A 15,341-nucleotide genomic window follows, 5' to 3' on the forward strand; every position below is an offset into this window, starting at 1 on the left:
CCTGTCAGGGCGGATTGATGGAAAATGGATGGGGATCCCTCCACACAGACATACAGAATTAGTAGGGCTTGGTTCTGTGCCTTTATGTGCATGGCAGGCTGACAGGCAACTGTAGAACTACTGGACTAATGGAAGCTGACAGCCCAACCATACAGCAACACGCCGCTCTCCCTCTCTCACCATGGTAACCCTAACCACCAACCCTAACCATAAAAAGCAACCTATTCCATGCAGATTAAAACTGTGATGAATGTTGTGCTGGTGTAGAATGAAAGAAATCTGAAGAGAAAATATAAAGCTTGCCTCTCAACAGCCCTAACTCCACGATGGCAGCCAAATCCCAGAGCGACTGGCTGGCAGGTGGGCCATGGAGAGGTAGCTTACATTTTCCAGCCAGACTCCAGGCGTGAGAGTTAGGTTTCACTAAGCCAGGCTGCTAAGGAGTCTGTAGGCCAGGGCTGGGCTAGCGCTGTGTTTTAATCATAGCACATAGCTAGAGCCCAAGTAAGGGTGTTTTACTCATGTGTTTTTCTGTGTTGTCATACAGTAAGTGTACTAATGCTTGATGAAGAGAACCAGGGCCTTGGGTGCCACTGATGTCAACAACAGCCTGTCACAATCAGTTCTGTGACGCATGATCAGTGATGATCTTCTTGGTTTACAATTCTACTTTGTGTGAAGGTGGGAAGTGATGAAACAGTGTCAATCGGGGGAAGAAGAGGGTGTTAATAAAAATCCAGCAGGCCCTATTTCCTGCGGACCTCTCCCGTAGGGTGTGAGTGATGTGTTCTCACTCAACAGTCAATGTAAAGTCTTTCACATCAATTGAACGGTGAGCCGACCGACTTCCAGACGCACCGGGCTTCGCTTCCTTCTTCCACCCCGCCTCGCAGCGATCGATCCCTCCTCAATTAACGATAAACTCCAGGATTTCCGCCCTTTAGACTGCAATTACTCACTTGTGCCGCAATCCAGCTAATTAATCCTAGTGATAGCCTAATGAGGTCCGGTGCTCAGGGAGGAAGAAGGGAACGAGAGAGAGAGAGCGAGAGGGAGAGAGAGAGAGAGACTCTTCTGTAGCCATTATCCAGTGAGTTATGTACCTGCAGCGCCGGGTAAAATTGATCCCATGATGGAAGTCTGACAGGGTCTCATCTTTTCCTCAGAAAACAGACAAATCAATACAGTAGTGGGGGCCTCCCTCTGAAAGAAAGGATATTTTTCTATACAGATATTGTCAACATACTCCTCTCCATTAACTGGATTTGCACTGATATCGACTGCTTTATGAATGCCGTGTTTCCAGGAGTTCAAAGTTAGTGTTGAGAGTATGACGTTGAAATAGTTAGCTGCAAGATGATAATATCATTGTTGTTATCATTGACAGTGGATCCACAATAATAATGAGTTATTCATTTTCAGTACTGTGTTTTTCTATTTCAAATATTCATAACTATAGAATCACACATTAACAGAATGCAAGACCCCCAAAAAAGGTCCTGTATTAAATGGACTGTTGAATTGTATGAAGAGTGGATCACTACTGCCACCAGGATGGTGAGGTTAACTGCATAGATACACTACTGCCACCAGGATGGTGAGGTTAACTGCATAGATACACTACTGCCACCAGGATGGTGTGGTTAACTGCATAGATACACTACTGCCACCAGGATGGTGAGGTTAACTGCATAGATACACTACTGCCACCAGGATAGTGAGGTTAACTGCATAGATACACTACTGCCACCAGGATGGTGAGGTTAACTGCATAGATACACTACTGCCACCAGGATGGTGAGGTTAACTGCATAGATACACTACTGCCACCAGGATGGTGAGGTTAACTGCATAGATACACTACTGCCACCAGGATGGTGAGGTTAACTGCATAGATACACTACTGCCACCAGGATGGTGAGGTTAACTGCATAGATACACTACTGCCACCAGGATGGTGAGGTTAACTGCATAGATACACTACTGCCACCAGGATGGTGAGGTTAACTGCATAGATACACTACTGCCACCAGGATGGTGAGGTTAACTGCATAGATACACTACTGCCACCAGGATGGTGAGGTTAACTGCATAGATACACTACTGCCACCAGGATGGTGAGGTTAACTGCATAGATACACTACTGTCTCCAGGATGGTGAGGTTAACTGCATAGATACACTACTGCCACCAGGATGGTGAGGTTAACTGCACGGATACACTACTGCCACCAGGATGGTGAGGTTAACTGCATAGATACACTACTGCCACCAGGATGGTGAGGTTAACTGCACGGATACACTACTGCCACCAGGATGGTGAGGTTAACTGCATAGATACACTACTGTCACCAGGATGGTGAGGTTAACTGCACAGATACACTACTGCCACCAGGATGGTGAGGTTAACTGCACAGATACACTACTGCCACCAGGATGGTGAGGTTAACTGCATAGATACACTACTGCCACCAGGATGGTGAGGTTAACTGCACGGATACACTACTGCCACCAGGATGGTGAGGTTAACTGCACAGATACACTACTGTTTTAGGCTATTTGCATTACATTTTACATTTTAGTCATTTAGCAGACACTCTTATCCAGAGCTACTTACAGTAGTGAATGCATACATTTCATAGATTTTTTCTCTGTACTGGTCCCGCGTACATTCAGTAATGTGCCGTTTTTTGAGTAAGACAGAAGGAATGAGAGAATTATGGTGTCCTCCTTGTCTGACTGACAAGCATGGGAAAAAATACCAGAATTAAAGAGAAATGTGCCATAATTGGACAGTCTAATTACGAACGGGCAGCTCTGCAGGCGAGGAAGGGGATACTCCTCTTCATTGTGGAAACAGTTTTACATGTCATTTTTATCAGTGTGTTATCCATTAGTTAGCTGCATGTCTTAATTACTCGGCAGCTTGAGGAGCCTCTACCTTTTCAGCATGGAAACTGACGCACTGAGGTGTACAGACAGACGTGAAAAAGTTTATCAAAAGGCGGATCTTACAAACGCTGTCATTTTATGGCATCTTAAATGATCCCAATAGCACCCCCCCCCCATTTCATTATTAGGTAAAGGATGAGAGATAGATAAAAGAATGTCAGAAAGATAGAGAGAGAGATTGAGGGAGAGAGAGAGAAAGATAAATAAAGATAGAGAGAGAAAGAGACAGAGAGAGAGACAGAGAGAGAGAAATACAGAGAAAGAGAGTCAAAGAGAGAGAGAGAGAAAGAAAGAAGAAGAGAGACAAACAAAAAAGACAGTCTATCGACACTAGGACAGACGTAGACACAATAAGTCAGTGTCCAGCCCATGGTAAAATATACTGGCCTAGCCTATCAACGCCCCTCCAGACACCCTTTCGGGACCCCAGAGTCACTAAGTCTTCTCGGGTTCACCACGCTGTCATAGCCGCTCTCCCCATGAGCTCCACTCACACCATTTTATAGATCACTATTAAACCGTCAAATTGTTGAGACCTTATCAAAACGTGGATCTTACGAATGCTGTCGTTTTATGGTACCTTAAATAATCCCATAGACCTGCAACTGTTTCTCCTCCCAGGGCCGGATGAGTTTAAACAGGTGCTCACACCACACGGCATATGGAGACAGTAATCACAGGGATGTAAAGACCAGAAAGATCCGCCTCTGTGAAATGTAAAGACACAGTGAATCAATTCACATGTCTAGGAATTGACTTGGATAGTCCAGGTGAGTAAGAACAGATGAATGAATTGCTGATAATGGCTATACAGTCACAGACTGCTACCTGACATGAACGGCAGGGATAATACTTTTAGAGACAGACATTTTTGTGAGCGATTTCTTTTTTCTATACAGATATTGTCAACATACTCCTCTCCATTAACTGGATTTGGACTGATATCGACTGCTTTATAACTCCCGGCTATCTCTAGAGAAAACCTTGTGTGGTTCGAGTGAATTACAATAGAGAAAAATCTGTACCCATTAAACACTCCCTCTTTGGAGTGGCATTTGAGTCAATGCAGCAGCAGACTTGGACCGTTTTCTATGATGTCAATTCACGCTTTCCGCTCTTCATGTGAAAATTGATAATTGATGTGCTCTGCTGAGTAAATAAGAAAAATGAACACAAACAAGCGCTCAGTGAAAGTCTCAATCAGGAATGAAAAATACTTTCTGAAAACCTCAGCTCATTTGTTTCCAGTTCACAGATCTGCAAGATTAGCTGGATGACTTTGTGTATAGCGTTAGCAAACTGTAACTAAGCAAAGTAATACATTTACAGTTGACTGGGGAGCACTTACACAACTATGGCCCCCAAGGACAGCCACATCTACAGCATAGTGTTTACTCTGTTGCTATAGTAACCACCCCAGAGACAGCAACACCTATAGTATCTACGCTGTTGCTATAGTAACTGCCCCAAGGTCAGCAACACCTTTAGGATCTGCCCTGTTGCTATAGTAACCGCCCCAGAGACAACAACACCTATAGTATCTACTCTGTTGCTATAGGAACTGCCCCAGAGACAGCAACACCTATAGGATCTGCCCTGTTGCTATAGGAACTGCCCCAGAGACAGCAACACCTATAGGATCTGCCCTGTTGCTATAGTAACCGCCCCAGAGACAGCAACACCTATAGGATCTGCCCTGTTGCTATAGTAACTGCCCAAGAGTCAGCAACACCTATAGTATCTACTCTGTTGCTATAGTAATTGCCCCAAAGTCAGCAACACCTATAGGATCTGCCCTGTTGCTAGACAGCAACACCTATAGGATCTGCCCTGTTGCTATAGGAACTGCCCCAGAGACAACAACACCTATAGGATCTTGCCCTGTTGCTATAGGAACTGCCCCAGGGGTCCAAAATGTTCTATCCTGCTATACTGTAAGTGACGTGACATTTATGGCAGTGATTTTATTTTATATTTTACATTAAATAAATAGAGTAGAATCTGATTTCTTATGATTATTTTCTCATCTAAAATACTGACAATGCTGTTATGTCTGACGTTTCACTTGAGCCTTTGAGAATGCAGGATAATTACAGGATATTTGTCTGGAGGAGGTTTTCACATGGCAAAGTGTCTGATAAAGATGTTGCTCTCCGTTCAGCATATGACAATGATGAACATGTTATATAGGAGAAGATAGTCTGGTTCTAGAAGTTCAGAATAAGGCTCTGTTTTCCCAGCAGCTCTGTTCTGTAGTTACATTGAAAATAAAGTTTTGGTCCTGAGCAAAGAGAATCTTTATGAGAAACAATAGGCTTTCAGTAGACTCTACATTGGGGCCCAATTAAGCTTTGTGTTTTTTATTATATATTTTTGGGGAAGCCATAATGCGGAGCAGACGGGAGAAATAAAAAAATAAAAACAACGCATATTTACACACTTTATATTTCTATTGTCTAGCCGATATTTGCTGCATTCAATTAGCCAGGCCCAATGTGTGAACGGCGTGTCAAACAAAACGAATAATTAATCTACCAGAGAGTTTGGGCCATCCAGACAGCGATAAGCATTCAACACACACGCCGCTCGTCTCTCCGTGTTTGCTTTGTGTTGTTGATTCTGAACTCTGATATCCCCTTATCAAAGCCAACTATTAATTGTTTTGATGCTGTGGCGGCTGTAGAGATCTATCTGTTCTTTGAGAATCACTGGTACATCAGAGAACATGAATAAACTAATTATATTTCTCAGAGTACACTGGGGTTCCGATTCCAGAACCCCTGCCATTTAGAGCACCGAGTTTAGCTAGCACAATCTATACTGAACCCAAAATATAAACGCAACATACAACAATTTCAACGATTTTACTGAGTTACAGTTACAATTATTTTCTGTGAATCATGACTCTCTAGAAATGGCTGCTCACTTTCAAATTGACTCAATTGTGGTGCCATTCGTCAATGCTAAATTATGGAAATTGTGTTTTTATGCGTTTTGAGGCACAATTGTGTCCAGAAAGTGTTGTTAATCACAGAGGAGTCTGTATTTATGCTATGAATGGTTCTCCTTTATAATATGTGTTCTGAAGTGGTAGGAGCAGTGCTGCATGAGTTTTACATTTTGGCCGGAAAATTGCATGCATGCTGGAAAACTCATCATTTTTCACATAGGCCAAATAAATCAGGGAAAACAATGTAGCTGTGAGGGACCTCGGGGACAGACACTCTGAGGCACTTTAGACCAACCTTTTCCAATAATAACTTTCTGTCTAGGGGAAGACATAAAACAATTATATAAAGAAAGTTTTAAAAAAAACAGTAATTATTAAACACTCTTGAGTTCACTAATCACTGGAGAGCAAACAAGCAGAAGAGAACCCAAAGCCAGCATCATCCTATATCGATCGGAAGGAAATGTAGCTGTGAAAAGCAGCTGGATTAAATTCTCTACTGAGCCTTGTAGCAAAGCGAAGGTCTTAGAGGTTTCAAGCCATTTTAAATGTTGCTTTGTTTTAAATGAAGCAAAAGCTATGGCTCATATCACCAAGGTGACACACCATGTTTCTTGTCACGGTGGATTTCATCCCCTGTCTCTCTATATATATCTCTCTCTCTCTCTCTCGTCTCTCTCTGTCTCTCTCCCTGTTTCTCTCTATATATATATATCTGTCTCTCTGTCTCTCTATATATATATATCTCTCTCTGTCTCTATATATATATATATATCTCTCTCTCTCTGTCTCTATATATATATATCTCTCTCTCTGTCTCTCTCTCTATATATATATATATATATATATATATATATATATATCTCTGTCTCTCCCTGTTTCTCTCTCTGTTTCTCTATATATATATCTCTCTCTCTGTCTCTCTATAAAAATATATATCTGTCTCTCTCTCTGTTTCATCCCGTCTCTCTCTCTGTTTCTCTCCCTGTCTCTATATATATATCTCTCTGTTTCTCTCCTTGTCTCTATATATATATATATATATATATCTCCCTGTCTCTCTCTCTGTTTCTCTCCCTGTCTCTATATATATATATATATATATATATATATCTCTCTCTGTTTCTCTCCCTGTCTCTCTCTCTGTTTCTCTCCCTGTCTCTCTCCATATATATCTCTCTGTCTCTCTCTACATATATCTTTCTGCATCTCTGTCTCTCTCTCTGTTTCTCTCTCTGTCTCTCTATATATATGTATCTTTCTGCATCTCTGTCTCTCTCTCCCTCTCTCTCTGTGTGTCTCTCTCTCTGTCTCTCTCTCCCTCTCTCTCTGTGTGTCTCTCTCTCTGTCTCTCTCTCCCTCTCTCTCTCTGTGTGTCTCTCTCTCTCTCTCTCCCTCTCTCTCTGTGTGTCTCTCTCTCTGTCTCTCTCTCCCTCTCTCTCATTTTCTCTCTCTGCTCTGTCTCTGTCTCTCTATCTCTCTCTATATATATCTCTCTGTCTCTCATAAATATATATTTTTGTCTCTCTTTCGCTCTCTCCCTCTCTCTCAATCTCTCTCTCTCTGTCTCTCTCTGTCTCTCTCTGTCTCTCTGTCTCTCTCTATATATCTTTCTGTCTCTCTGTCTCTCTCTCCCTCTCTCTGTCTCTCTCTCTGTCTCTCTCTCCCTCTCTCTCTTTCTCTCTCTCTCTCTCTCTCCCCCTCTCTGTCTGTAGATTACATCCCCTGTCTCCGTCCTGTGTCAGATAGAGAGAAATGTATTGGTGCTCCTGCAGACAGGAAGTGTTGTGTTAAGGTAGGATAGACAGCCATTATGTCAGGACTTCCTCTCCTCCTGAAGGGAATAAAGACCATTATGTCAGGACGTCCTCTCCTCTCATCCTGAAGGGAATAAAGACCATTATGTCAGGACGTCCTCTCCTCTCCTCCTGAAGGGAATAAAGACCATTATGTCAGGACTTCCTCTCCTCTCCTCCTGAAGAGAATAAAGACCATTATGTCAGGACTTCCTCTCCTCCTGAAGGGAATAAAGACCATTATGTCAGGACTTCCTCTCCTCCTGAAGGGAATAAAGACCATTATGTCAGGACTTCCTCTCCTCTCCTCCTGAAGGGAATAAAGATCATTATGTCAGGACTTCCTCTCCTCTCCTCCTGAAGGGAATAAAGACCATTATGTCAGGACTTCCTCTCCTCTCCTCCTGAAGAGAATAAAGACCATTATGTCAGTACTTCCTCTCCTCCTGAAGAGAATAAAGACCATTATGTCAGGACTTCCTCTCCTCTCCTCCTGAAGGGAATTAAGACCATTATGTCAGGACTTCCTCTCCTCTCCTCCTGAAGGGAATAAAGACCATTATGTCAGTACTTCCTCTCCTGCTGAAGGGAATAAAGATCATTATGTCAGGACTTCCTCTCCTCTCCTCCTGAAGGGAATAAAGACCATTATGTCAGGACGTCCTCTCCTCTCCTCCTGAAGGGAATAAAGACCATTATGTCAGAACTTCCTCTCCTCCTGAAGAGAATAAAGACCATTATGTCAGGACTTCCTCTCCTCTCCTCCTGAAGGGAATAAAGACCATTATGTCAGGACTTCCTCTCCTCTCCTCCTGAAGGGAATAAAGACCATTATGTCAGAACTTCCTCTCCTCCTGAAGAGAATAAAGACCATTATGTCAGGACTTCCTCTCCTCTCCTCCTGAAGGGAATAAAGACCATTATGTCAGTACTTCCTCTCCTCCTGAAGGGAATAAAGACCATTATGTCAGGAATTCCTCTCCTCTCCTGAAGGGAATAAAGACCATTATGTCAGGACTTCCTCTCCTCTCCTCCTGAAGGGAATAAAGACCATTATGTCAGGACTTCCTCTCCTCTCCTCCTGAAGGGAATAAAGATCATTATGTCAGGACTTCCTCTCCTCTCCTCCTGAAGGGAATAAAGACCATAATGTCAGGACGTCCTCTCCTCCTGAAGGGAATAAAGATCATTATGTCAGGACTTCCTCTCCTCACCTCCTGAAGGGAATAAAGACCATTATGTCAGGACTTCCTCTCCTCATGTCAGTGTCACGTCCTGACCAGTATAGAGGTTATTTGTTATTGTAGTTTGGTCAGGACGTGGCAGGGGGTATTTGGTTTATGTGGTTCGGGGTGGTTCCGTGTTTATACGAGCCCCCAAAATACCACAGTCTTTTCACCAGCTCCTCAAAATGGTTGAAGAAGTAGTATTTTGGGGGCTCGTATAAACACGGATGCCGGCGCTGGCTGGGGTGATTGATCTCACAACCAATGCATTTTTCACGTATATACTCTCCAATCACCACGTTTAAAAGTGTGGCTACAGAGGCCTTGATGGTGTCCACAAAAATAGTACTGACCACCCCATCAAACCCATCCTCAGGCTGTGGACATGTAGGGGGTGTCGAGGGTCTTGGCTGGGGGGAGTAGAATCGTTGGCTGCTAGGCATACAGTCCTTAGGGTCTGGCCCCCATGACGTATCAGAGTCCAGGTATGTTGTAGGAATATCCATGGTATATGCTGAAATGAAGAAGTAGGGGCTTTAAGGGACCTCCTTGTATTGTAGAACCAGGCCTTTGGGTGGGGTCAGGGCGTGTTTAATGCAGCCGCGTACTTAGTTTTCTTCGGGGGCTGACCCTTCTGAGGATGACCCTTCTTGGGATTGCTTTGAATCATAATCCTCAGGATTCGTATATATTATGCACTTCGCTTGGCCGAACAATGCTCTGCCACTGTTGGCTCTGTACAAAAAGAACGTCCAACAACTCTAACATGCTCAATTCCATTAGATCCCAACTTTTAAAAGGAATAAGCATGCGCAACCTGAAATCCCCAGTCAGGCCACCATCATGAATGTTTTGGTTGCGGGTTTCCTCGTTGCTGATATAGAACTCCACGCAGCCACATGGAAGTCCATTCTTTCTCTGTATTTTCACCCTGTGAAATACTCTTCCTGAGGAGTCTGGGGTACCTTCCCAACGGGTCTCGTAGCCCGTGAACAAGCTATACCCCTTGGTGATAACTCTCAGTTCGGGACACAAAACCTTGCGAAAAACCTCCCAGTCTTCAGCCCCATAGTCCACTCCTAAAGTCTGGTCTGTATATTCTCCACCTTCAGCTACAGTATAGAGTTTCACTCTACGGGCCGGGTAATCAAACTGATACCCCCAGTGCTGTCCATTAGACATCATCACTTGATCTTTCAGTGCAGTTGCGGGCGGTATTTGGGTTCTACACACACATAGAAACCGCTTTTTTGGCGCGTCGTATATTGTTGCTTTATACTGGGTCTTTTCTCTATGTTTCAACCGCGGTCCTGCTTCCGTTGTTACGGTCATCACTGCTTTACCAAAATCCATGTTTATTTTTAGAATCTTGTTTAGTGTTCTGGGGCCGCATGTGTGTCTGGGGCGTATTTATAAGACGTTCAATGAGGGCCCTACACATCAATCATCATGACAACTTCAAAGAGATGCAATATAGATATAACACACACTCTAACACGTGACAGAACAGGATAAAACTATATGACCCTAACCACGTGACACCTTCCTGCCAGGATGTCCAGACCGGATGCCCTTATTTGGGCATGTAGGCCCCAGCCGGACATAGGGTCATAAATCACGATTTTGACCGATGCCGTCTACTTTATTCTCTCTGGGGTGTTTGATTTATGTATTCCGGGGTTTTTGGGCACTGTTCTATGTTAGTGTGTTTCTATGTTCTGTCTAGTCTAGTCTATTTCTATGTTTAGTTTATTGGGGTTGGACCTTCAATTGGAAGCAGCTGGTTATCGTTGCTTCTGATTGAAGGTCCTATAATTAGGAGTTTGTTTTCATGGGTTTTTTGTGGGAGATTGTGCTGTGTATAGCTTTGTGCCTTACCGGCCTGTTATTCGTCGTTGTGTTTTGTATACATGTTTGTTTTGGGTTTTTCCTTCTTTGTCCTTAATAAAGAAGATGAGTGTACATATTCCCGCTGCGTTTTGGTCCTCTACCCTATGACAACCATGACAGAATCTCCCACCAAACACGGACCAAGCAGCGGAGGAAGGAGCAACAGGTGGACTGTCGGGAGTTTGGACTTGGGAGGAGATTCTGGCCTGAGAGGGTCCATGGAGGAAGTCTGGTGAGGACTGGGAACGCTACTGGGGAACACGGCTGGCTAGGAAGCCGGAGAGGCACCCCCCAATCATTTTTTGGGGGGGGGGCACACGGGTAGTTTGGCAAGTCCAGGCAGTAGACCTAAGCCAGCTCCCCGTGCTTATTATGGGGAACGTATGGAGTGGAGAGCGCCGAGGTATGCGGAAGTGCGCACGATCTCGCCCATGCGCACACACAGTCCGGTGCGAGTGATCCCAGCCCCTCGCAAGTGCCGTGCTAGAGTGGGCATCCAGCCTGGAAGGAGGATGCCTGCATAGCACATCTGGCCATCAGTGCACCTCCTAGGCCCAGGCTACCCTACGCCTGCTCTACGCACAGCAACCATCAGGCCTCTGCACAGCCCAGTTCACCCTGTGCCAGCACTTCGCTCATGCAGGGCTACTAGTTCCATCCAGCCAGGGCGGGTTGTGCAGGAGGTGCGATCGAGTGCGCCTCCACGGCCCGGTATATCCAGTACCAGCACCACGCACCAGGCCTCCAGTGCGTCGGCCCAGTCCAATTCAGCCTGTTCCCGCTCCTCGCACTAGCCTTAAAGTGCGTGTCTCCAGTCTGGTACCTCCACTACCAGCCCCACGCACTAGGCTTCCAGTGCGTCAGCTCAGTCCCTAGCTTCCGACGACAGTACTCCGTCCAGAGTGTCCGGCGACAGTGATGCGTCCAGAGTATCCGGCAACAGTACCTCGTCCAGAGTATCCGGCAACAGTACCCCGTCCAGAGTATCCGGCAACAGTGTATAGTCCGGAACCGAGTGAGACGGCCTACAGTCCGGAACCGAATGAGACGGCCTACAGTCCGGAACCGAGTGAGACGGCCTACAGTCAGAAACCGAGTGAGTCGGCCTACAGTCAGGAACCGAGTGAGACGGCCTACAGTCCGGAACCGAATGAGACGGCCTACAGTCCGGAACCGAGTGAGACGGCCTACAGTCAGAAACCGAGTGAGTCGGCCTACAGTCAGGAACCGAGTGAGACGGCCTACAGTCCGGAACTGAGTGAGTCTGCCTACAGTCCGGAACTGAGTGAGTCTGCCTACAGTCCGGAACCGAGTGAGACGGCCTACAGTCTGGAACCAAGTGAGTCTGCCTGCAGTCCGGAACCGAGTGAGTCTGCCTACAGCCCGGAACCGAGTGAGTCGGCCTACAGTCCGGAACCGAGTGAGTCTGCCTACAGCCCGGAACCGAGTGAGTCTGCCTACAGCCCGGAACCGAGTGAGTCGGCCTACAGTCCGGAACCGAGTGAGTCTGCCTACAGCCCGGAACCGAGTGAGTCGGCCTACAGTCCGGAACCGAGTGAGTCTGCCTACAGTCCGGAACCGAGTGAGTCTGCCTACAGTCCGGAACCGAGTGAGTCGGCCTACAGTCCGGAACCGAGTGAGTCTGCCTACAGTCCAGAGCTCCTAGAGTCGGTCTACAGTCCTGAGCTCCCAGAGCCCAGTCCAGGGTCTTCAGGGACTGGCCTCAGGCAGATGTATGCAGTGGGGGTGGTTTGGTCTGGGAGGGGATTAAGGCCTGAGCATAAGCCACCTCCACTGTAGGAGGTTTGGGGAGGGGGATGTAGCACAGGAGCCGTCGTTGACGGCAGCCACCCTCCCTTCCCTCCCTTTAGCTTAGGGGATTTATTTTTATTTGTTTTGGGGTGATTTTTGTTTTATTTGTGTGAGGTGCAACCGGGGTCTGCACCTTTGGGGGGTACTGTCACGTCCTGACCAGTATAGGGGTTATTTGTTATTGTAGTTTGGTCAGGACGTTGCACGGGGTATTTGTTTTATGTGGTTCGGGGTGTGTGTCTATGTAGAGGGGTGTTTGATTTATGTATTCCGGGGTTTTTGGGTACTGTTCTATGTTAGTGTATTTCTATGTTCTGTCTAGTCTAGTCTATTTCTATGTTTAGTTTATTGGGGTTGGACCTTCAATTGGAAGCAGCTGGTTATCGTTGCTTCTGATTGAAGGTCCTATAATTAGGAGTTTGTTTTCATGTTTTTTTGTGGGAGATTGTGCTGTGTATAGCTTTGTGCCTTACCGGCCTGTTATTCGTCGTTGTGTTTTGTATACATGTTTGTTTGGGGTTTTTCCTTCTTTGTCCTTAATAAAGAAGATGAGTGTACATATTCCCGCTGCGTTTTGGTCCTTTACCCTACGACAACCGTGACAGTCAGGACTTCCTCTCCTCCTGAAGCGAATAAAGACCATTATGTCAGGACTTCCTCTCCTCAGTGAAGTGCTGTACCCACTCCTCAGTGAAGGGCTGTACCCACTCCCCAGTGAAGGGCTGTACCCACTCCCCAGTGAAGAGCTGTACCCACTCCTAAGTGAAGAGCTGTACCCACTCCCCAGTGAAGGGCTGTACCCACTCTGCAGTGAAGTGCTGTACCCACTCCCCAGTGAAGGGCTGTACCCACTCCTCAGTGAAGAGCTGTACCCAATCCCCAGTGAAGGGCTGTACCCACTCCGCAGTGAAGTGCTGTACCCACTCTGCAGTGAAGTGCTGTACCCACTCCCCAGTGAAGGGCTGTACCCACTCCCCAGTGAAGGGCTGTACCCACTCCCAAGTGAAGAGCTATACCCACTCCTAAGTGAAGAGCTGTACCCACTCCCCAGTGAAGAGCTGTACCCACTCCCCAGTGAAGTGCTGTACCCACTCCTCAGTGAAGAGCTGTACCCACTCCCCAGTGAAGAGCTGTACCCACTCCCCAGTGAAGAGCTGTACCCACTCCCCAGTGAAGAGCTGTACCCACTCCCCAGTGAAGTGCTGTACCCACTCCCCAGTGAAGTGCTGTACCCACTCCTCAGTGAAGAGCTGTACCCACTCCCAGTGAAGAGCTGTACCCACTCCCAGTGAAGGGCTGTACCCACTCCCCAGTGAAGTGCTGTACCCACTCCTCAGTGAAGAGCTGTACCCACTCCTCAGTGAAGTGCTGTACCCACTCCTCAGTGAAGGGCTGTACCCACTCCCCAGTGAAGGGCTGTACCCACTCCCCAGTGAAGAGCTGTACCCACTCCCCAGTGAAGGGCTGTACCCACTCCCCAGTGAAGAGCTGTACCCACTCTGCAGTGCAGTCAAAGGTCAAATATGAAGATGCTGCTTGGCCAACTATTCTGTGAGTCAGACCAGTCCATACTGTACATGTGTTACTGTTCCTTGGGGAGAAGAGAGAAGAGAGCACTGTGTCTGTGTTGACTCTGATCACATGCTTTTTTATTTGTGTCAGCCGAGGAAGAAAGAAAAGTTCAAAAACGTGTGTGTGTTTGTGGGGGAGGAGGGGGTGTGTGAACAACAATCTTTTTTTGTTGGTAAAAAAAAATGTATCATGTTTTAAGGTGTCTGGTTAAAAGACACAAAATCCCAAGTTGTTTTCTTTGGCATCACATCTTTTTTTTAAAGGTTTTTATCATGTTGTTCTGAATGTACTGTATTACACTCCCGCCGCCCTTTTGACAGGTCAATAGCAAAAGAGAGTTTCTCTTTGGTTTTATGGCTGCAATACAGTTCCGCATGGCGAGAGCCTCTACAGCAGAACTCAGTCTAACCTCCGCTGGTGACGCCAGGACTAAAACGAATCACCAGCTGAACAGAAACACCAACAAAACTGTCAAAAGAGAGAGACTTTTAGAAAGAAGGAACTTGTGAAACTGTTTAAATTGAACTTGAGGAAGAATGATTTAACACGGAATGAAAACATGTCTAAAATGAGTTTCAGATGAATTGGGATATTTATATATATATATATATATCGTCAATTCTCTCAACACTTTCCGGTTAGAAGTGTGTTAGAGACAGAGAAGAGAGAAGTATTATTGAATGGATGGGTTTGAGGTAGGATTGTGTTTATAAATGTGCTATGTCATAGTAATAAGGCTGTTATTACATTACAGATACATTGGATAGAGGTTTAAAAAACAGCAATTTAACTGACGCATGAGTAACCCTTGACTTCTACAATATATTGTTTCTGATGTTGTGATTTTCAGCATTCATTTTCAAAATAAGGATAGGGAAAATAACTTCCTCTTACATAGTATTAGCAATGCATCCTCCAAGGACAATGGAGATAACTGCAGGCAAAATAAATGATGGAGTGTGTTGCCCTTTTAATCACGGAGTGTGTTGCCCTTTTAATTACAGAGTGAGTTGCCCTTTTAATTACGGCGTGTGTTGCCCGTTTAATTACGGAGTGTGTTGCCCTTTTAATTACGGAGTGTGTTGCCCGTTTAATTACGGAGTGTGTTGCCCTTTTAATCACGGAGTGTGTTGCCCTTTTAATTA

General features: G+C 45.6%; 1 protein-coding gene across 1 annotated transcript; it reads left to right on the forward strand.

Moving 5' to 3' along the window:
- Positions 1 to 326: 326 nt before the first annotated feature.
- Positions 327 to 13,893, forward strand: LOC123730921 (prestalk protein-like). The gene is made up of 3 exons (XM_045709530.1): positions 327 to 360; positions 13,412 to 13,588; positions 13,676 to 13,893. Exons 1-3 carry the CDS (start codon positions 327 to 329, stop codon positions 13,891 to 13,893), a joined length of 429 nt encoding a protein of 142 aa, XP_045565486.1.
- Positions 13,894 to 15,341: the final 1,448 nt, after the last annotated feature.

The sequence above is a fragment of the Salmo salar genome, chromosome ssa27 (genome assembly GCF_905237065.1).
Source record: "Salmo salar chromosome ssa27, Ssal_v3.1, whole genome shotgun sequence".
Taxonomy (NCBI): domain Eukaryota; kingdom Metazoa; phylum Chordata; class Actinopteri; order Salmoniformes; family Salmonidae; genus Salmo; species Salmo salar.

Bases quoted from the DNA above. Each gene is read 5' to 3' on its own strand.
- LOC123730921 (XM_045709530.1), top strand. From the start codon at position 327: ATGGCAGCCAAATCCCAGAGCGACTGGCTGGCAG. The intron at 361-13,411 runs GTGGGCCATGGA...CCCACTCCCCAG, and splicing joins CCAGAGCGACTGGCTGGCAG to TGAAGGGCTGTACCCACTCT. The intron at 13,589-13,675 runs GTACCCACTCCC...CCCACTCCCCAG, and splicing joins CCACTCCCCAGTGAAGGGCT to TGAAGAGCTGTACCCACTCC.